The following is a 22,998-nucleotide window of genomic DNA, read 5'->3' on the forward strand; positions in this document are numbered from 1 at the left end:
TGCACTACATGAATGGTGACAAATACAGTTCGAACAGACCTCAATGTTGGACATCAACCAACATATCAAATAACATTCCGGTTGAAAGAAAGAAAATTTGAAGGCCTCATTGTCACAAGTAGTAGAATGTGAGGGTATACACAACTGTATGAGAAGATAGCATGTGGGAAGTACCTAATTTTGAGAGCAATTGTGGAAAGCTACCCAAAAACATTTAAAACAGCTCATTTACAGGGAAGTTAAGTTATTTACAAAGTTAAATCTTGTAGTAGATAGCACAAAGTCAAGAAAACCTCAGGAGTATAAATAGATTTCAAAGCCAAAAGGGAAGCAATGCTAGATTAACCAAGGAAAGAATATTGTGATATTCTTTCACGTCTCAGACATTTAACAGAGTTTAGAAGGAAGATCTTCCTCTTTTTACAGATCCATGACAGAGAAAGTTCCATAATGTAGATGACTTCTAACGGTGCTTGTTTTGAAACACATTAAGTTACATTCCAGCTAACTACTTCTGCACACTGATTTGTTGACCTACTGCAACAAGGTAAGCAACGTGTCTTGAAATAAAACTGAGAAGTTATAAACAGATGCAGCAAAACAAAGGTATTTCAGTCAAAAAGACAAAAGTAAAACTGTCCTTACCATTTTTCCAATCATCATAACGTAAGGTCCAGCCTGTTGGTTAACAGCTAAAAAATCCAGTAATCGCACATACCAAAAAATTATATTGAGACAGTACGTTATTCTTCCAGCAACAAATATGTAATTTTCTCTATAGGTGTTTTCACCAAAATTCCCCTTTGCTCCAAATCTTAAAACAAATCCAATGAAGAAAGTGACAATAGCAACTGTGTCACTAATGTTGAAGTAATCACTGAACCATACTTTAATCTTCTGATTAATTTTCCCAGCTTCTGACATAAAAAAAATCTGCAATGAAAAAATAAACATTTAGTCCAAATGAAACAACACTGGAACAGATGAATCATGTTTGGAAAATGTTATACTTGCAAAAATAAAACACGTATTTGAGTGAACAACTGTTTTGCACTGAGGAATCCAAAGAATAGCGTTTAACCGTGCCAGCTTCATAACTATGACAAGGAAACAGTGTTTCCTTCTATCTGTACAAGTTATGAAGGAAGAAATTGCTTTATTTGCTATTTTCTTAGGGTTTTTTTTTGTTGACTTTTTTGTTTTTGTTTTTCCTCCAGGCAGTTACTGTGACAAAAACCAAGCCCTACTTCCTGTTAGTTGCACCTGAAATGTACAGCCAGCAAAGTAGCTTTCCCTCTCCTATTTAAAAATTCTAACAGAACTTCTCAAAAGACCCTTGCTGGTCAGCAACACTGTGGCAGCACAGCAACACTGTGGCAGATATCTATCTCAATCAAGTTTCTTCTGCTTTTGTTTCAGCTTGGTCTTAATGGCAGTTTGATTTATGCTAATAGATGCGTATAGATTTAATTTCCCAGAAAAGTAAGGCTTTTTGTTAGAACCTGATTAGATGGTCACAGGGGCAGTAAGTAAAACACATTAAAAAAAAAAATAAAGATCAGCCCACTGATATATTTCTTTTGTTCTCCAAAGTATGACCATGATAGGGCAAAGCTATTATGCATCATACACTCAGGTTCCTAAAGTTTCTCAGGCTTTTGTTCATTACCATAGTTTGAAGCATGCTGTTGTAATTGACACAAAAATAAAATCACAGACTGTTAGAGACATACCTCACGAATTTTCTCAATTGCTGATGTGAAAATGTAAGCAATAACAATCCACTCTTGGACAGATGGCACTTCTTCCATTTTTACAAGAACCACAAATGTGTAGAGCATGAGGAATCCTAAATATGCCAACTAAAAACAGCAAGAAAAAGTATACATACAATTACAGAAGAGAATTCCTTATAAATGTGTGGATTTTTTCTTTTTATGTATACAATAACAGCTTCAAGTAGAATTACAGAACTATGTTTTAACTCTTTAAGCAGACAAGTTATTATTTATATGGGAATCATATTTGCTTAGAACAGAAGTTTGTAGAATAACTTTTAAAACCTGGGGCATTAACACTTTTTATCCTATAAATAAATACAGAATTCCTTCAAATGAATGATGAAATTAATTACTCAGGCTAGAATGAAAATTTTTACACTAATTACTCTCTTAGCATAAAAAATTACTATTTTTCAAAACCAACCTCATGAACATTAAAAATGCTAAGCACTGCATGTGTATTTTTTTCAGAATCAACTACTTCTCACTTCCAGTTTACCAAAGATTTTTTTTTTTTTGCATTTAAAAAAACACAAACTGATGCAAATCATAGAACTATATCACAGGAAGAACCCAAATACCCACACTAGTTGTCAAAAAAAACCAAAGAAAAACAAACAAACAAACAAAAAATTACACAATAGAAAACTCACAGTATTAAACCAAAACTTCACAATTGGTGCATGATAAAATGCATAAAACTTCTGTGTAATTGGAAGTCTTTTAGGTTTTGCTGGGGTCTCCATATCATGCTTCTCTGTATTACTGTCCAAGATCCTTACTTCTTTAAACACCTCCTAAAACAAAAGGATTGTTAGCTTCACATACAGAGAGGCATGCATTTGAAAATTTAATTGAAAAACACAATTATTTATTTTAAATTAGAAATTTTTAATATTATTATCCACCACCATTACCATTGGTATTTCATCTGCTGCATTCTGGAAGTTGTTTTCACTGTCATCCATTGCCATTTGATGTGCATCTTGAGACTGAGGAATATGTGACATTTCAGCCTTAGTCTTATATTCCAACAGAAGTATAGCAGGTGGGAGTAAAATACTCAGTATCACCTGAAAAAGATGAAGATTAAGTTCAAACGGTTCACAGTTAGGTTAAAATATCAGAATAATATCAGAATACAGCAATACGTAAAATATTTGCTGAAAATACACTAGCCAGATTGCCCTTGCTTGTTAGAGGAAAAAAGTGTAGGAACTAATTAGCCTCCTAAGTTTGTATGTAAGTAATAATAGCTAAGATGACATATACAGAATGTTCCTTCACTTTTAGAAACAGGAAAGGGAAAGAACCAACAAGCTCCAGAACTAGAAGCAGCTAAAAAGAACGTACTGTGAGCCTGAAGATCCAGAGTAATTCTATTTCAGATTTTTCTTTAACTCACTCCCAGAAACTCTGGAGCCACAAACTATCAAGGCATATTTTAGAAGCATGTGAGTGGGACTCGTCATTCAAGTCATGGTAGAAAAATGAAAGCTATGGTATGGATGAAGGGATTAAGTAAAAGCTATTTATTGTTATTAGCTGGTTACAAAGCAAGCAAGAAAATTGTTAATCAGTTATCAAGGAGGATTTTAGTAGGTCACGAGTTAAGTGATGCTTGTTGATAATTTGTACAAGAGATGTACTTCACTACATTCCTAGCAGCAGTAAGTTTCTGGTCGAGCACTTCAAAGATATATGCAACTCTCATGTTGGTTCAATTGATCTGTATCAAAAGGCACTGTCAGAAAGCCTATCCCCAATTTGCCTACCCTTGTTTCACTCTGTGCCCTTCTTTTGCTCAGCTTCTTCCTCCAAAATAGAATATATAGAAAGCTTTTCTACATCGAGTCTGTGTTGCCGGTAAAAATCCAAAATGCACGAAACTATGTTCTTACAGTGGATTTTCTGTCTGTTATTTATTTGTTTTAACCACTATATTTTTAGTAGGGGATTAGTATTCACAAGATCTCTTTAAGCCTACAATCAAAGACTACTTGCCTGTTCTTTGCCTTTTGTATTTCTGTACCTTATTTGAAAAGACAACAGAGTGACAACAGAAGAGTTAACAATAAATCATTCCAGTTTTGATTATGTTATAGGAGATAGTTTCACGGAATTTATTAACACAAGCTACAGTGGTGAAAGCTTTATGCTGAAAGCATTTAAGCACATATTTTCCTTTCCATCTAGACATACATTCTGTTGATCTTTTTTATGTCAACAATAAAAAGTGATGACGCTTACCTTATACCATGAATTCTTCCTCATATTCAGCCTTCCCATCCACATATCTGATAACAACATTTGTGTACAAGTATGAGCAACAAATGGACGAAGCCTTGATGAAACGGCCAGCTTCAGACAAGTTGAATTGCTCCAGTTTTTAAGCTCATATGTTAGTAACTTCATCGCCATAGTTTCATCTTGTCGGAAGGACTGTTCTAACAGTTCCACTGCCAGCTGACCAAACTCGCTAGAATGAAGAGAAAAAGCATCAAAACAAACAACACTTAGTATGTATAGATTCTGAGTCGAATTTTCTTGTGTAATCGAGTTCCCAAGAACATAATTCGACAGGGCTATTGCCTGTCCTTTCTGGTACATGAATTTATAACATAAATTTGTGACTTCTGTTAAATATATATATATATATGTATACATGGACTACAAATAGCAGCTAAAACAGTATACAAGAAGGTCAGATGGTTCAAGTGGCACATTCAGTCCATTTTAATTTAAACATAAAAAACCTGATTTTAGCAGCTCTCTGCTGTTACGAGCAATATCTAATACCCAACTTTTACTAGAGTACCACTGAATCATCAGCAGCAAAAAGGAACTTCCTATGAGTGTGCTAATGTAATTGTTTTTATTAGCTAGTAATACAGCCCATTGTTTTTACTGGAAATTCCAAGAACACAGTTTAATTATATAAATGTAATTTACTTGGAATATTGTTTCAGTTCTTCTGAAGTGTCATCAACAAGGTCACTTTGTTTTGCTTCATATGCCATTGAACGATACACTTTGCATGCAACCAGGGCTTTTGCCATGGACTCCTCCCCGTGCTGCCAGAAGAAAAGGGCCATCTTCTGCCTCTTCATCAACACCGCCCAAAGTAACAGCTCATTGAGAGGATAAGGAAAACGTCTCGTTTCAGGATCATCTATGTCTACTATTTCATCTTTGGTTCTTTTCTTTTTTCCCTCTTCTGCACCAGTGTCAATCTTTAAAATAAAATCAGAAAGTTACATTTCTATATCACTAAACGTGACCATTATATAATCCGAATTAAAATATCAAGTGCTCTAATGTAAAGTGTTGTATATTCCTTTAAAAAAAAAATTCTAAACATTTCAGAAGCAGATAGAACTTTTGTTCTTCAGCTTCAAACTTCAGTTAAGTACAATTCATTTTTAATAACAGTGAGAATGGACTATCTTGATTTTATGGATCAAATGCAATACAGTAACTATCATACCTACATAGAAAGGAAGAAACTTGTGAAAATTCCTCTAGAATATCCTGGCCAAATCTTGCTTCATCTATAAAATCATGTAGGTTCCTCCCAGTAACAGAACTGTTCCAAAGATTAGCTTTTTGCTCACTAGCACATCAGAGATTATCTAGAAGACTAATACAGACATTACTTACAGAATGCTGTAAGTGTGCTAGACTGTTCATAAGCAAGTACAAAAGGCTGAAACCCCAGTTTTACTGAAGTCAGTAGAACTGCTGCTACTGCACTTGGATTTCAACCAGATTCTCCACTCTTAACTGCTTAAAATTAAATCACATACTTTCCCCTTAAACATCTGTACCTTTGGTTTGTATGGCTGTGCTGTTTTGATGAAGTGATTATGTCGCATCTTTTCTTTTTTGTCTGCCCTGTTGCCAAAAGACTCATGGCTTTTACACAGCTGAGGAGTAGTGTTGGAAGGATTTCGCCCAGATCGCTGTAGCAAAAATAATAGGAAGAGGTTTGGCTTGTTTTCTTTACATCTACTTATTAAGCAGTGTATAACAATAACAAGCTGTTTACAGCTAGATACTAAGTTGAGCAATTAAACAGTGACCAATTTATATAACAGCAACAATTAGCGTTCTCGTCGGTTATGTAAGAAGGATTATTTATTTATTTTAAACTCACAAAATAGTAAAGCAATTAGTGTAACTGCCAAGAAGTTACAGTATCTGCATCCCACGCCCAAGGGAATCTGCGAGTTTGGCACCCATTCTTCCCCTCTAGGAAGAGAGAAAATACCAGAAGAAATTTGGATATGCTGGAGTAAGAAAGAAAAATGATAAAAAATTTTTTGTTCTCATTGCAAATAGCTACCAGTTGCCCTCATATGTTGTATCACAGCCTATAAGAGAATCAGTCCCTTGATGAAAAGAACAAAATAACATAGCTCCAATTTTTCACAAAAATATCTAGTTTTTTTAATTATGTACAAACAAATCAGCATGCCTTGGTACCCAGTTGCCACATACCCGGTTGTTCCCACTGAGACTATTGTATATAGCTCTAAAGCGTTTTCTTGTGTAGGTGCATCTGTAGGTTCCTCCCATCAAATATTCAATAACCAGCCCCACATCAATCAGGTTGATTTTATAACCAGGAGGAAGATTTCCCTAAGAATACAAAAGGTATTTTCAGTTTTGCAAATTATAATCTCAATTTAAACTTGCCTAGAATGTTCCTAAACATTACAAGTCTAAATATAAACAAATAAAAACAAAATAATTTTTATATTTAAAAGACACAAAGCATCTACATGGTTCAATATTTACCAATTTCAGAAAAGACAAGCTTATAGCTTCTCTTCTGTACAATTTCTCCTATGAGGTTAGATGCTAGGGGTCATGTATTGGTTTTTTGTCTTTTATCAGCTTCCAAACTCTCAAAAAGCAAAGCAATCCCAACTAAGATGAAAAAAGCAATACTTATCATATATAACACACATCTGTGTGGCAGCAAGGCACCACCTACTCCACACAACTACAAATACTGGAAACAAAAGCATGACTGCAGACACAGTTTGTTGCTTCAGCAAAATCTAATTAGTAAAGCCGAGATTCAATTGACAGTCAAACATAATAAATAATAATAAACCTGGTTTAGTTTGGCAGATTTTTACAATTACAGCATACCTGTTTGACATCTCGAACAAGATGGAAGAGTGTTGGGTTGGTTGGGCCTTGTTTCTTTATAAAAAAAGAAGAGGAGAAAAAAAAATTAGAGTGCAGAGACAACATGGGTATACCACAGTAAAAGCCCAATATTTTTGAATGTTAGCTAAAATTTAAAAAAATACAAAAAGAATGACCAACAATTCACTTACGGTGTTATAAAGTTCTTCCAGCCTGGGAATTGTAAGAAACTTGTGCATGCTTACTCCATTTTCAATCAGAAGTTTCACAAATGCAACTCTATCCATCACAAGGGCATCTAACATAGCCTGTTCCAAAGAGCCAACCTACAAGCACAGAACCACAGACATACCACAGAAGTAAGTATATTTAGATTACAAATCAAACTCATTTATCCCCAGAGTCAGAACAGGGAAATCCTATATGTCTGAAAAGCCAAAGGCTACATTCAGTTCAGAAAATCCCCTGAGCTTCACAAATTACAGGATGAGAGAATATTATGAGGACTTAAGTGTTTTCTCTGATCGTGTATCTCCTACTGACCCTCAATAGTACTACGCTGGCCTAATTTGGTTTAATATAGTTAAGCTTTTCTCACCTACTGATATTGGATGAAAAACATGAAGACATCAAATATTTACACCACTGCTTTGAAGGACAAATGGCCAGAACTATCATTGCATATCTCTAACATCAATTCAGCTTTCAACTTCTGCAGCACCATTTCTTCTCTAGCTCAGAATATTTAACACATTTCTAAAATTTTTGGGCCATTTTCAACTACAATAATAGCTATAAGACAATACAGCTATAAGACTATGAAGTATGAAAAAAATTACTGTCTAAAAATAACTCTGCCCATATTCTACAGCATCTCTCTACAGAAGTCAAAAGATTCTTTCTTTACAGCAAGTTAAGTTTCTCCCTTACAAAACACCATTCTGCTTATTCCAGGCCATTTACATACCAGCCATTGTTGTCCATAAACAAAAACATGATTTTTGGCAATGTCAACTCTATCCCACGCGAGTGTCAGAACTAGCTGGTCAAATGCAGATGCATTTGTGCCTTAAGAAGCAAGAACAAAGAAAAAAATTAATTAAAATGCAATAAATATTCATTCTTCCTTTAAAATAAGCAATACGTCTGAATGTTATGCAGTTTATTTCATCAATTATGAAAGTTTATGGTACTAAAAAAATGAGAGAACAGTGGATAGTTATTTTCTTCAAAAGTAAAGATTACTACAGATTTTTATTATCATGTAATCACCAAGAAAGAACAGCTGGAGATTCCAAAAGCACCTAAGAGTCTCACCTTTTAACAGTGCTGTAAGTATTGCAACGTCTATGTCCTGATGTTCATCTGACCCAATATGAAAGACAGTAATCTGTTAAAAACAGTAAAATGGATTAAAAAAATGTTAAAAATTGATTTTCAGATTTTCAGAAAGGGATTAGCTCCAAATTTTTATGTCTATCTTCAATGCAATTTAAGTCTACACTCCATTTCAATTCACCTGTACTGTGCACTCTGTAGTATAGGACAACAAGACAACCAGCTGACAAAAAACAAAATCCTTTACGCTTTTCAACCAACCTGAACTTCTTCCCTCAGTATGATTACAATAATCCACTGGCTATAAACATCACCTAGTGTTTTATTTACTTCTTCAGTTCACCCTATATTATGAGATTAACCTGCCAACAAATAAGTTTAGATGATTATATCAATTTTAAACCTTGGAACAACATGTTATGATGTCCAAATGAGACATCAATATCTGAATTTTAGCTGTATGTGAAGTTCTATTAAGTGCTTTTGTTTTAGTGATAAAATGATAGGAGCCCTTTGTTAGTATTGTAACAATTAAGAGGGGAAAAAAAAAATCACAGGCTCTCAAAAATCAAAACAAGAGAAAGCATCCCATATCCCACATAAAAAATACATACATGCCATGAACAAAACAATCCAGCACGCAGAAAACGAACAGGCATGGAAACAATAATAAACTTGAATTACTGGGAATAATTAAAAGATTAAAGTCTCCCTTGATCATGAGATAGATTACCCACAAAAAATGACTATCTTCTATAATTGGTGAGATCCACCACTAATGACTTTGAATAACACTTGATCATACACAACACAGAGATACAACTTCATATTATATCCACAAATGCCATTACCTTGCCTAAGATTTTTCTATAGCAAGATCTACTTACAAGTTCTTTTTTTTTCATGCACTCCAGCAGTGTCTGAAACAGATGAACTGCTTCACTTTGACCAAAGTTAAATGTCTTTTTGATGGTTGAAATGATTTCAGGCTCTGCACCCTCAGGAACATTCCTGAGATTGAACATGAAAACATGTTACACATGAACAGTAGGAATGACAACATATTAATTTGTTTCAAGATGTCCATTCTACAACAAGTCTTGTAATCTATAAGCTCATCATTGTTCCAATGTCAAAGCACACGCTGCCTAGCTGATGACTGTAATATTGCTTCGTAAAAGTAAGTAAGCTCTCTCCCTTTCTTTCCCACAGCCAAATCTGAGAGATTGCTGACTAAAGTATTTTGACAGTACTGCACACTCACCCCTCTGAATCAGATCTGCTTCTGACTTTACTCATTATGGACAAAACTGTTTGGTTTAGTGCTACATTTCAGCTCTACATTCCTGGGTCTGAGGCATTCCTTGCAACTAAGACCCAATTACATATAAGGATTAATGCAAGTCTGACAACCAACTAGAAGCCACTATGTACCATGGAACACAAGCATATCCCTTTTACTTGTTGAACCTACGCTTAAACAGATAAGTGTTTTCAACACTAAACAGAAGTCTGTAAAAAGCTCAGTTTTAAGACTACTCAGAAGAAGTACAGAAACAAATTCCTTTTCAGAAAAGTTGTTACTTAGCAACAGCTAACTGGATGAAAATATTTCTACTCAATGTAGTCAAGAGATACTTTCAAGCAGTTTGGTTAATGTTATCCTCTGTATTATTCTCATAACTCTGGAAGGCCTGGTCAGCTCTGACTTTTGTTGAGCAAGTCTACTGTGTATGCTTAATCTTATTTCTCACTTGAGCTACTGTGCCTTACTTAATTAATCCAGTTGAAGTAGACAGCGCATTAGAACAGAGTGGGATTTTCTAGTCACAATGGTGTAACAAAATTGCCACACTTCAGTTACACACGAGACATTTCCCATAGTTCAGGACATAGGTGCATATGCTTTTCCTAACCTTTAATGACTATTGTTAATGTAAGTATACTCAAGTACTTAATGCAACTGGTACAAGGTATGTAGGAGGAGCCTAGAACTAGAAAAGAATTCTTGATCATCAGCCAAAGCTGTTACTGCAACAAATCTGGAAAGCTACGTCACATGCAAAGTTACACTCTACACTTTCAGCTTTTGTCTTTGCATGGATAAAGCTCTTGCACCAATTCTTTAAAGAATGCTCTTGAAATCCATCTATGTATAATCCATCTACGTGCAGGTTTGGCTAGCAGTGCTAGGACTTACCCTCCCTCCTCTGTTTGCTTGTGAACGTATGCCAGTATGTCTGCAGCTCTGCCTGTTCCTTCACATACCACCACTGGCACAGGAGGACTTTCATGAAGGAAGTCTAAAACTGTAAGTATGACATTGGGGCCCCCTTCAAATACGAGTGCTACCACAGGTACACCTTGGCCAATTCCTATAAAGTTATGCATTAAAAAAAAGTGCTTTAATATAAGTCACATTTTTTCACCCACTGTCAGCAAAAAATTAAGCATAAGACTTGAAAGCATTTTGTCAGGTCTAGCAAAAGAAGGTTCAGCACCAGAGTTACAGGAGAGACACTAACAGAGATTGTTACATATTCACACAAATGTTAACTATGTTGTCACTTTTATTTACATAAAAGCAGTAAGAATGGTAGATATTATGTCTGCACTGCTTCACACATCGGTAAGTTTGAAAAAAAATTAATTACTTTCAAAATATCATTCCCATGCTTTAAAATAAAGCTAATTTCAATGCACTGAGCAGCCACAGGACAGCTATTGCTAGTCATCTGCACCGACTGCTTTTTCAGCTCTGACCAAAGCAGCAGTTGAAATTTGCAGAACAACCACCCAGACTTAAAACATACAAAACAGGCTGATTTTTGTATTTTTTTTTATTTATTATTCAAATGCTTGATGAAAGCACCTTATTCATTAAAGGACAGTAACACTCAGACCAGAATTACTTACTTGCATGGATGCGCTGCAAATTTATAGTTTTTTCCAGTTCTCTCCGCAATTTAACTTCTGCTCCGTATTTCCCAACTGTTCCATCATCCACCAGAATGAAATGGGAATGGAGATTATTTAGCACATTTAGTTTACTTAGTGGGTTTAACAAGGTTTGATATGGAGCAACCACCTAAACACAAGCAGACAATACATTTTACTTGCAGAGATTCAAATTTGTCTCAGTAAAACTCAATATTTCTAGACACAGCAAGAACTGACACATGTAAGCTTGAATTCACCAAGAGCTGCAGCAGCTTTGTTTTATGCAAGAAAACACGCAACTATCAGAAAAGAATTCTGTTCTGAAAGAGTGCACAGAAAAAAGTACCTTGAAAAGGTGTCTTTGTAAAAATTTGCTCTCACAAACATTAGTCTTAAAGACATCAAAATTTATCACCTTCTGTAAATGTGAGCTCTCTGTAATACTTCAGCATTTTTGTTATTTGATTCAGTAATATCAGCAGGAGAAAAAAAATAAGATCCAGAACTTAAGAACAAGCTCCTTCCCTATTACATTATCAGTCTGCAACTTGTTACACTAACGAACTAGCAATAAGTCACATATGTCAACGCACTTTAATATTATAGCAAGCACTTCAAAGATACAAAGCAATGAAAAAAATTCTTGGGCAGATTTGTAAAAAATAAAACAGGCAAATAATCATTTCAGTTAGGTAATTTATCCTTACATCTCTTCCAACAAGGTCATTTCTGTTTTCAATCACTCCCCATGGAGCAATCCCAATAGTGCAAATCTTTCGAGATGATCTGGAAGCGTGTTCTCTTAGAGCATCACCAACATGTTTTGCAACACCTGTTAGTGTTTGAACACAAAAAGGATTTCAATGTATTGAATGCCACATCTTGTTAAGAAATACAACTGTTTCATTCGCTAATTGGGCCAGTCCGTAAGGTTCTGGGAATCTATTTTATGCAACAGAAAAGAAAAAGCGCCCACAGTACACCTATCAAAATAGGACAAAGTACTGTGAACACAGCAAGTGTTAGCCCAGGAAGAACGACAGTGTCTTCAGAACCCTCATCTACTTGTTGAAATTGAATCAAGTTTTTCTTCTTGCAGTTTCTAAAACTGAAACCAACCAACCCTCCCAACACCACCATTCATATTGCTTTTCCTGCTACATGTTCAAAATGTATCATTTTGGTTTCTCTTGATCAAATTCCACATTTACTTCAAGATGTAGCTATTCATTCATTTAGCCTTTTGGCTTTTACAAACTATAATCTTCTTAGCTGTGCACATTCACTTGTACTTTACCTGTGTTCACTCCTCCAGTTATAATCCAGGCTCCTGTTGTTACTGCAGCTTTAATAAGACCCTTGCCAAGCAACTGTTTGATGCGTGGGTGAAGTTCAAATTTCTGCATGCCCCCATGTACAGAGATAACAAGCTTTGGCAACTCCATCTGCCATTCTTTAAGCATAAGCTGCAGAATAGCTTCAGGTTTAGTGTCATATGATAATCGCACATACTGCAGACACAAGAAGAGAGTTGATATGTTCATAAAGGAAACCACCACAGAATAAATGAGTAAAGACAAGAACCAGGATGTATTTCAGGACATACTGCCCTATCCGTGGGTATGGAAATTGTAATTTATCTTCTCAAAGCATGGCAAATGCAATAAATATGCACTCTTACTTTACACCTTTCAAAATTAAGGACAAGACAATGAACAGTTTTGAAGGCAAGTTCTAGAAAGGTAATAACTACAGAAAGATCACATTATTCCATCTCATTGGCACATCCTCCTTGGAAAAAAAAAAAAAAGGAAGTGCTGGATCATTTCTAAATTCGAAGGAATTCACAAATATTAATACTTTTGCTACCTAATAGGGAGAGGCTTGCATTTTCTTGTGAAAATTCTTACAAGAAAAACAGTTGCTAGCTTTTCCATCCCTATTACTGATGGGAAGAAAATCCAAATTCTTTAACAGGAAATTTCAATAACAGGAACTTCGTAACTTGCTGTGCTTACCAGCGTAAGATTAAGTAGATTATCAATCAGTTACAAATACTTCTGCATCTTTGATACACATTGTACAAGAGAGGAGGGGGATAACACACAGAAATTAAGCCCAATCTGGATAATGTTCTAACTGAAAAGACCACTATCCCAATAACTTTCTTTTTAGCGACCCCACTAGCAGCCATCAGAAATAACCACAAGAAACTTGCTATTTCTGTGCTCCTAAAAAAGGATTTACATCAATTTTAAGGTATGCTATAGATATGAAGGAATAAGGTATACTATAGGTATGAAGGAACAAGCACATTGCTACTACCAACAGGAAAGAATTCTGCCAAGAGCCCTTCTCTCCAGAGATATCTCATTTAGAGCATTGGATTGCTCCTGCTATTGGCTCTGCTATTCAGTTGGAGCCACAGTTGGAGCTACACAGTATCAGCTGCAAGGATAGAATTGCATGAGCATTAACTAATTTCCGTCACAACTAAAAACCCTTCACAAAATAGTTGTGGAGAATATGCCAGAATTTCCAGATTTCCACCTTTCTGTTAAATGCAACCTGCGAATTAAGAACTGTTTACCAAAACTTCGATTTACAGGCATACCTGTTTTTAACTAACCCTTCACCCAAAAAACTTGGCTGTTCTGATAGGTTTGATTATGCTGCAATAATTTTGACCAAATCTACTAGAAAAATCACGTATTTCACCTGTCCATAATTATAAATGATTTTTCAGGAAGGCTCAGATAGCAGATGTTAGTTAGCAGATTCTATAAACATTTAACAGTTATGAGTAAGCAGCAGCACTGATGAGTAAGCTGTATTTTAATGATGTCTGAAACAACGACACTGAATTATTAATGCAATGTTTTGCTGAAAGGATTAGGCATGATCACCATTTGCAACACAAAGGCAAACTCGTACATGAATTCCACTAATTCTGATAGATTTGAGTGACTGTTTTAATAAAAATAAAGAAAATAAGAAAGAATTCAGATCACGATAAAAATACTATAACAGAGGGCACTGTTTTGCCACAATATGACAAACATCATTTTCATCCTTCAGCCTCCACTTTTAGAAATTAAACGAAGCATCCACCATCTGTATAAAGATATTTTAAGTAAGAAGACATAGTTTAGAATTAACTGCCTTACATACCTTAGCCCTGTAAGAATGAGAGCCACCTTGAAAGTTGATGACGCCATAAGCATCAGTAGAGGATTGTTCTGTATGTTTTTCCACTGACCACTCTTCTATTTCCTGATCACAGTTCTCACCTAGCTTCACATCGGAGTATTTCATGGCGAGACTTGCAGTAAAACAAGCATGTTGTCTGACCAAGCGGCCACAACAGCACCTGCACCCAACCAAATCTATCATTTAGAATACTTGAACAAATATGCAATTACAAGATGAGAGAATAAATCTTTTATCTGTAACTCAGATTGGTTAGATTTAGAAAAGAAAGAAGCTAAATAATATAAAAGTCACTTTTCTAGAGCAAAACTTGTCACCATAAATATTTGAGATAATAATTAATGACAATAACATAGACAATTGCTATGCAAAATGTTGAATGCTGTGACAAAAAGTAGGAAACCAGAAGTAACTGTAAGTAGACAGGACACTAAAAACTGAAATCGATTCCTTGACCTAAGTAATTTATTAAAGTTGTATAAACAGATGATCTACATTATACAGACAGTTCTTTATTCATTAGTTGTATTTGTTTTATACCTAACCTTTCACTGCCTTGTCACTTGCAATACTGATCAAGACTTTTAAAACCACTATTATAAAAGTGATTACTTAATGGAAAAAAACCTATTCATAAATATCTTAATTAAAAGAACTCTTACCTGACAAGTTGCTGACAAATCTGACATCCTGGAAGGCATCTATAAGAAGTATTTAAATACATGAGTAAACATCAGCTTAAATTTCAAGGGATGAGTGAGAGTGGGTGGAGAAACAAACAAACAAACACAGATCAAATGCCACTCATACCACTTCACCTGCTTACAAAAAGATTACTGCCCTACAGTAAAAGGAAAACAAGCTGCAGAAGTTTGCCCATTTTAAACATGGTAACTTCTCTAATTTATGTGACTGCTGTAGACATCTCAAGCAAAAATGCATAAACGTGAAAGCTTCAATTCTGAGCTTTCAAATCACTTTTTAGTCTTTGGACCATTGGTATCTGAAGTCCAAGAACATTTCAGCCTGGATTATGCAGTACTCAAATAGAAACACTTTGCCAGGTGCCAAGAAGTTACTTAGACCAGCATTTGCTTTGACAAATTCTAACAATACATCATTGCTTCTGCACTGCTAACACATTCAAGCTGAGCTGCCTATGTGGGAAGGCTATTCCATCATTTCCCATCTGCACCTACAGAAAAAGACGTTTGAACAAATCTCATAGAACAGTGCCTTTACACAATAAGTTTATTAAACAAAAACAAATCTTTATCTTTACCTTCTTTCATATTTAATATTTATTTCGTTTTCCTGAAAATTGTTTTATTAATGTTTAATAGTAGTATAGCAGATACAAAATTCTATCGCTTGTTTTCCACAATTTTTACTTAACCACAACAATAGTTAAGAGCTAGTGTGCAAGAGCATAGAACAACATATTTTACACAGTAACCTTAAATAACGTGCAGGCTTTCAGCAGAAATAATTTCTTATTTGTGTCCTCTTTAGAAGTTACACTTGGCTACTAATCATCTACATTTCCATACTGCACCTTTAGCTTCAGACCTTCTCTAGCAGTTGTGAAAGTATATGCTAAAAGGTATGGATCAAGGATAGCTACAGAATTCTCCCATCTGCATCTCATTCTTTTGTGCTCAATTCCAGAACAGCAGCAAAACAACAGCAAGCAATGTGTCAAGTCTGAAGGGCATCTGATGGGAAAGTTGTAAAGTCCCTATATGCTGTAAATGAGTTAACCTAAAAGGGCAAGTGTAGGAGATCATTTAGTTCTTCGGGAAATGCTCTGGGAATTTTAACAGCTTCCTAATTACTTTGTTTGCAATTGTAAATTTTCCATGTACTACAATCATGGCTATAAATTCTAAATGCTTCTCACATCACGTGGTTTCAGGGAACACAGTGAACTATTTACATTAGCTTCAAAATTCTAAAGCTTTTACTTTGTTCTTTTTCTTCCTAAAAACAAATTCTTGGACATAAAACATGAAACAATACCTTGCTCCCAAAAGAACAAAGCTGATTTATAACTTATAGTTCATATTTTGATTAGACAAAACTGCCTAAAATACCAACTTAGAATCTACTTGACTTTCATCTGCAACGTAGATGTTGCGACTGTGCACATCAAGTTCACGCATTGTAGGAACAAAGAAATCATCTTTATAACAATTGCTGAAAGTAAATGTAATGTTTCTGTTGCTTGATTTCATATCTCTGAATTAGTATACAGTAAAACAGAACCAGACGTTTGGAAGATGTCCTTCATTAGTCTCAGCTTCCCCTCTGGAAATGTATTTCCCCATTTTCCAAATTCATTTTTTCCTTACAGATCCTAAAGGATGAAAAACAACTAGAAGTGATATGGAATCTTTTGATACCTGAACTATTTTTCTTTTGTTTATACTCTCTGTTTTGGAAGGAACTACTCCCACCTTCATCCCTGCCTCCAACACGATTTTCATTTTTCTTTATTCTTTCTACAAATTCTTCATCCCTTCTTATTTCACTGTCAGGTCTACTTTTATACGTTACCATACAGACTGTTATTCTTAAAATTCAGTATTTCTCTGAGACTTTCTCACTTTTCAGAACTATGCCACCGAAAGAGAACTAAAAAAAAATCATCAGCCCACAGTGTAGACAGCAAAGACATCACTAGGACTGGTAAGAAGAAACAAAGACAACAGGAGAACATTGATTAGAGATTTCTACAATGTAAAATAAATTCCAGAAAAAATAAATCCAATCAAGACACATGGAATGGCAAGGCCCAGATAAAAAACAGTGAAGGTAAGAAAACAGAAAACAGTACTTAATAGAGATTGAGTAGCTAATAACATTATGCATTCTTCCTACCTGTGGGGGTCTTTTGAACTTGGTATAATATACACGCACTCCCTCTTGGTGAAAGTATTTTCTATCCAGGATTTCTGTGACTGAAAAACAAAAAAAGGTAACACAGAATGTAAACCTTACACTAAAAAAGTGCTTTCTGAAAAAAACAGGAATTACAACTCTTTTAATTTAAGATTAAGCCAAGTAACATCTAACAAAGAAGCATTACCATTGAATGTTTTGCTATCACCCAAAAACTAAGGATACCATGTGTGACCCTAGAACAGCTCTAGCAGCATTCTCACAGTGCCTACAACTTGAGATGACCAGAATCATGAAGTAACACTAACTTGGTCTATACACAAATCTTTTTAAATGTTAGCTTTGAAGTTATTATTTAGATTTTAATAGCAAAAATTTGCAATCTGCAAATAAAGATGTAAAACACTACACGTAGTTGTTCAAAATATACTCTTCACCTAGTTGGCCAAGAAAAAAAAAACAGCTCATTTTAAAAAAAGGATAATTGAGATAAACAGTAGTTTCATCTATTTACCTCTTTTAATAGGGTAAAATTTTTATCTTGAAATTGCAGGTGAGGAATTTTTTAATTGGCTTTTCTGGTAGCCATAATCAGGTCATAACTTTTATCTTCATCAAGAAACTTTTTTTTTCAATAGAAAACGTAACATCTCCAAGTGGAGTTTAAAGTTTAAACTTGAAAAGTGTTCCAAAACATAGAATTAAGGATATTTTCTTCCTCAAATGTTTACCTGTTCTAATAACTGGTCACAGTTTCAATTCAGCTTAAGAAACTACATTACACAGTGTATGATACAACTGTGTTTCATGATAATCTCCAGATTATATGCTGTCTGCGTCAGGCTTCAGCAGCACATTGAGAAAGGAACTCAGATGGATTTTTAGCAATTCAAAACAAGATAAACTTTGGGATAGCAGTTTGCACCTTATGCAATATTACCTTAAATCCTTATTAAGATTACATTAAAATTTCTTCATTGCGGACAGCTTGCTCTGTTTTACACTTACATTTTACCTTTAGAAAACTTTGATAGAATAGAGCAAGTATGAAGTTTCTCACGGGGAAGACAGGTATGTGTTATTCACATGTACCTGTTAGAGTTCATAGAGTGGAATCTATGAAGAAATCAAGACTTTTTTTCCCATTTTTTATTAACAGGTTCAGTAAATATATATTTTTCAACCCACTGCAATTTCAAGATCAATTTAAGATAACGCAGACAAATGTTTGAAACAGGACTGTACCAGCTAGTTCAGCCCATGGAAAATTGCTCTTCAACTGCCCGCCCTCTTGCAAAACCTTTCCTAAACTCAGCAGAGCTTTCCCACATTGCTCATCATGACTGACCTCCAACATTTTGTTTAACTCAGACTACAGATCTGTCAAGGCAGCAACAAACTGCTGCTCCAGCTTCTGACCTCACGCCAGGATGGGCACCAAGTCCTTTGCAAGAGGACTGGAAGCTGCAGGGGAACTGGCGCTTCCCAGGAGACAAAGGAGAAGGGCAGGGGAACAGTAGAGGTACATCCCTGGGAAAGAATCGTGGAAGACAGAAGACTTGCACACAGGGGCTCAGTACAGCTTTAGTTCTTCTCTAATTTTCATCAGATCATTAGCAGTGATACAAAAATAAATTCGATATATAAGTAGGCATACATTTATATAAACATATTCATATTATATGGAAAACATGCACATTAGGTAGCTTATGGGTTTTTAGCTTACTTCTCAATCTGTATTTTTGAACGCTATCAAGCTCCCATCTTGGTCTTTGCGACATGAATAACAGCTCTGAAGGCTACTTTCTGCTTGGCCAAGTGTCCCCACTATTTACATGAGTATTTCTGTACTTTGTTTCTTAAAACTGAGATCTTCGTATGGATCATTATTTTAACACTGCAATAGTTAAAGCTTGCATATGAAGTCAGCACATACAAAGACAGAGAAGAGTAATTTAATACGGAAATGTTTGAGTCAGCTGGCTAAAACCATACCTTGAAGCAAGCTTTCACAACCATAACACACCAGCTATTGAAATCGGAAGTACAGAAATCACGTGTAATTACCTCAATCGCTCCAAAGCAATATTGTTTATTGTTAATAAGAAGTCATCAAAGCTGGGGACAAGGAACACATTCACGACACAACAGCAATTCTCATAACAAGCGGATGTGAAAATTTAAAGTAAAATACTGATTAGATTTGGTTTTTTTTTCCATAAATAAAGTACAGTTCCAATCACTCTACAAGGATTTCTGTTTATTCTTCAGCAGTGAAAGAATTCACAGCAGCACATGGATACACCTGTACTACTGCCATAAAGGAGGATCTACAACGTTATTAAAACAAACAGACCTTCAGTAGCACTCCTACGCTCTAATGAATATTTATCACAAGAGATTTTATAAAGAACCTGCTGATTTCAGTCTTGTTTACAGTCAAGGAAAAAGGCAGGGGGAGGAAAGGAACAAAAAGAACAGAAAGCGAGACATTTCCCATAGCTGGGTAAGGATCATGTTAAAAAACATAGGGAGAAGTGACACATAGTATTACACTCCCTGTAAACGAGAACTATTACATAACGTTGCTGAGATGGCCAGATGACGAAGGAAGATGATGTGAGGACACTGAAGTTAAGGAAGTATTGCTTAGAGGTAATGACTGCCACTAATTCGTCAGCTAAAGATTAAGTTAAAACAAGAGACTGGGTTTATATTTATATATGTGTGTGTGTGTGTGTGTGCGTGTGTACATACACACACACACACACAATACATATATATGTATATATCATTACAAACATTATCAATCTACTATAAAGAATTTTTTATTCTTACAAAAAAAAAAAAAAAAAAAAGAAAGCTTACCAGCCTCCCCTTCATCTCACATTAAGTGCTTTGTTCCTTACCCAAAGCACTACAGCAAGATGACAGCTAAATAGTGGCAGAGCTACTGTAACACCTCACCAAGCTATTCTGAAATTCTCCTTGTTCATCTCAAGTTTGAACATCTCAGTTTAAACTTATCCCAAATACTTAACGCTGGAATATTGCACACCGACCCAACAGCTCTTCTGACAACCTTTTTCTATTGAATTAAACAGCTGAATCAGGAAACTGATCTGGATTAAAAATAAATAAATAAACAGAACATTTCAGACCATGACTTCTGTGGAAGGTTGGTAACACAGATTTCATAGACCTCAGTTTCAAATTTAGAAGTGATATCATCTTCTATGGCATCTCATATTCCAGTTTTCAAATCTTTGCTTATACCATACTGTAGTTCAATACAGGCAATAGTTTTTAAAGGAAAAGATCTCCCAATCTTATTTGTCTTTCATTTAGAAATAAGGGGGCTGTATATTCTTTCCCCACTGCCTTGAGTTTTCCTAATAGCCAAAGTTTCCATCTGGGCAAAGAACAACCACGGATAGTTTCAGCAAGCCTGAAAACAGGCAGCTACAACAGAAACCATGGCAGGAAAACGCACACTATAGCACTGCCACCGAGCAGCCCCATCTGCCTACATCTCAACCAACCAACAAAATAAAACATTTGTAGAAAGACTTTCTGTACTCAAGAACGTCCTTTAGCTTGTCTATTCAAGGAACTGCCTGCTAATAAGTTACTACTTCTTATGTAACCATACACACACTTATCTAAGAAACTCACTCCATTGGTCAAACATGTGCTGTATCATGGGACTGAACTGTGATCTCTGCTCAGCTAACACACAGCTGAGCACCAGGCTCCTGCAGATACAGCCGAAAGGCAAAATTCCAGACCAACTGTTATCTTACTGCTTCTGTAATCATGTTGAATAAAACCAAATGAATCCAAGCTAGGACAAATATGGGATCAAATTAAGGTAATGCTGATCAAATAGCTGGGAATTCATAAAACTCCTTATGGCAAGAGGTGACATAAGTAAGATCTATGCTGGATCTCACTGCAAATATTTCCAGCAGCTTCAAGCAGACAGCAGGCATGGTGCTAACCTTGTTCTCACTACCATCTAGCAGTATTGAGTTACCTGAGAGGTAGCTATGCATACATATACATATAACAAAGTTCTGTATTGAAAAGTCCTGAGAGCACAGCCCATTTCCTCAAGAAAACACCTAGAAACTTGCAGAAAGTCCTCAGGACTTCTTTATTAACATTAAATACGTAAGCGGATGGGAACAGAAATGAAAAGGGTAGCAGATGCATGGCACCTAACTGCCTCATGTTCATTTTAAACTCTCGGCTCCAGCAATCTTCAGACTTGCAACTCACCTGCTTTCCTTGCAATTTAAAATTACATACCTCTGTAATTATTGTTTGTTTGTTGGCTGCCTGTTTGTTAGTTTGGTTGGTTTTTTTTTTTTCTTAAAGGAGAGAGGAAGAAAACAAAGCATTTAGTCACACAGCATTACAAACTGCGTTTAGAAGATGGCTGAAGAGTAGTGCTGCTTGTCCACAGAATACACAACACACACAGAACAGCCACAAAATTTGCTCTTGAATCAATTAAGATACCAGTGAGCCTGAACAAGTTATAAGTAACGTCTGTTGTAACCTGTTGTAAAATCACATGCCTAAATATTATCATAATGCCAAACCATATTTATGAAGTGTGCTTTCATCTATTGCAACAGAAAACAGAATATAAAATGTCACTCTCAATGACGGATACTGCATTACTGCATTAACTTGTAATCCTTGTTTAATTTTTTTTATTATTATTATTTTAAAGGGCTATTTTACCATCAATCCACATCTGGGTTATTTTTTTTTATTATTCTGAAACAACCACGAGTCTCATCTGCAGGAGGAGGTGATTTCATTTATGTTTTCCCCACACACAGCACAGCATCTCCTGTCACAGAACCTGCACAGCCCAGACACAGGCAGGTCGCATTGCTCCAGGTGTCTTCGCTATGTTGAAGATCCTGCTCTGAGCAGAACAGTTGACCTGGCTTACACTGTACTCGTAGGAAACCAAGCGGCTCTAGTTCTCTGGGTTGAAATATTTCGCCAGTGAAAGCAGCGACTTCAGACCTGAAAATGCTGGCCTCAACAGACAAAAAGTACTATTTTTACTTCAAATAAGAACTGTTGAAGAAGCAGGGAGGGAAAAAAGGATAGGAGTATCTTCTGTCAATTCTACTGCAGGGCACATTCAGAAACAAATCTCAACTGAGCCAGAAAGCACAGATATGCATCTCTGTATCAATGGCTCTCTTAGTGCCGAAAACAAATCTTCAACAATCCTATTCTTTACGGAACAGTTCAGGAGATTTGCTCTGAACAGTTTTCACAGCAGCCCAGGTCTCTAACAGAGCAGCTATTGTTTTGTCAAGTTCTTCTCTGACATAACACAGCCACCACTTAACTCACCAAATCCGTCTGCAGTTTTGGATGCAAAGAGTACTTGGGATTTGTCAAAGGCGATTTTTACAGTGTTCTCTCAAACTTGATGAAAATGATTCTAACGTGCTGTTTAGAACCTGGGCGGCTCCTGTGGGAATTTTTCCACCAAACAAGTGCAAAGAATGAGTTGGTTTTCTTTTTTTTTGCAGACTTAAGTTTGAAGGCCACAAGTTCATATACAGACCTTAATATTCCAAAGCCTTCATTTTTCATCCCCATAAATCAGAATTAAACCCACATATCTCATAAT

At 35.7% G+C, this 22,998-nt stretch overlaps 1 protein-coding gene and 1 long non-coding RNA gene across 5 annotated transcripts in view; one reads left to right on the forward strand and one right to left on the reverse strand.

The window, feature by feature from the left end:
* The window catches only part of TRPM7 (transient receptor potential cation channel subfamily M member 7), a 53,929-nt gene that overhangs the window by 15,832 nt on the left and 15,099 nt on the right, over nucleotides 1-22,998 (reverse strand). For all 3 annotated transcript variants that reach the window (XM_052672547.1, XM_052672548.1, XM_052672549.1), the window contains exons 2-21: nucleotides 17,310-17,389; nucleotides 15,092-15,130; nucleotides 14,391-14,589; nucleotides 12,517-12,730; nucleotides 11,927-12,051; nucleotides 11,196-11,367; nucleotides 10,480-10,654; nucleotides 9,167-9,290; nucleotides 8,259-8,331; nucleotides 7,909-8,009; nucleotides 7,133-7,267; nucleotides 6,942-6,995; nucleotides 6,282-6,422; nucleotides 5,609-5,743; nucleotides 4,734-5,014; nucleotides 4,032-4,260; nucleotides 2,699-2,854; nucleotides 2,435-2,578; nucleotides 1,734-1,862; nucleotides 646-933 (exon numbers count right to left, since the gene is read on the reverse strand). In XM_052672547.1, the coding sequence (XP_052528507.1) occupies nucleotides 646-933; nucleotides 1,734-1,862; nucleotides 2,435-2,578; nucleotides 2,699-2,854; nucleotides 4,032-4,260; nucleotides 4,734-5,014; nucleotides 5,609-5,743; nucleotides 6,282-6,422; nucleotides 6,942-6,995; nucleotides 7,133-7,267; nucleotides 7,909-8,009; nucleotides 8,259-8,331; nucleotides 9,167-9,290; nucleotides 10,480-10,654; nucleotides 11,196-11,367; nucleotides 11,927-12,051; nucleotides 12,517-12,730; nucleotides 14,391-14,589; nucleotides 15,092-15,130; nucleotides 17,310-17,389 (2,994 nt within the window). The remainder of the gene's footprint in view (nucleotides 1-645; nucleotides 934-1,733; nucleotides 1,863-2,434; nucleotides 2,579-2,698; nucleotides 2,855-4,031; nucleotides 4,261-4,733; nucleotides 5,015-5,608; nucleotides 5,744-6,281; nucleotides 6,423-6,941; nucleotides 6,996-7,132; nucleotides 7,268-7,908; nucleotides 8,010-8,258; nucleotides 8,332-9,166; nucleotides 9,291-10,479; nucleotides 10,655-11,195; nucleotides 11,368-11,926; nucleotides 12,052-12,516; nucleotides 12,731-14,390; nucleotides 14,590-15,091; nucleotides 15,131-17,309; nucleotides 17,390-22,998) is intronic.
* Nucleotides 10,496-21,998, forward strand: LOC128075622 (uncharacterized). 2 transcript variants are annotated; one of them, XR_008203926.1, is made up of 3 exons: nucleotides 10,496-10,590; nucleotides 17,043-17,243; nucleotides 18,490-21,998. It is a non-coding gene; the product is annotated as an uncharacterized LOC128075622 (long non-coding RNA). The 2 variants fall into 2 exon arrangements; XR_008203927.1 differs by having other exon boundaries at nucleotides 18,702-21,998.

Source organism: Tympanuchus pallidicinctus, unplaced genomic scaffold (genome assembly GCF_026119805.1).
Source record: "Tympanuchus pallidicinctus isolate F22 unplaced genomic scaffold, pur_lepc_1.0 scaffold12, whole genome shotgun sequence".
Taxonomy (NCBI): domain Eukaryota; kingdom Metazoa; phylum Chordata; class Aves; order Galliformes; family Phasianidae; genus Tympanuchus; species Tympanuchus pallidicinctus.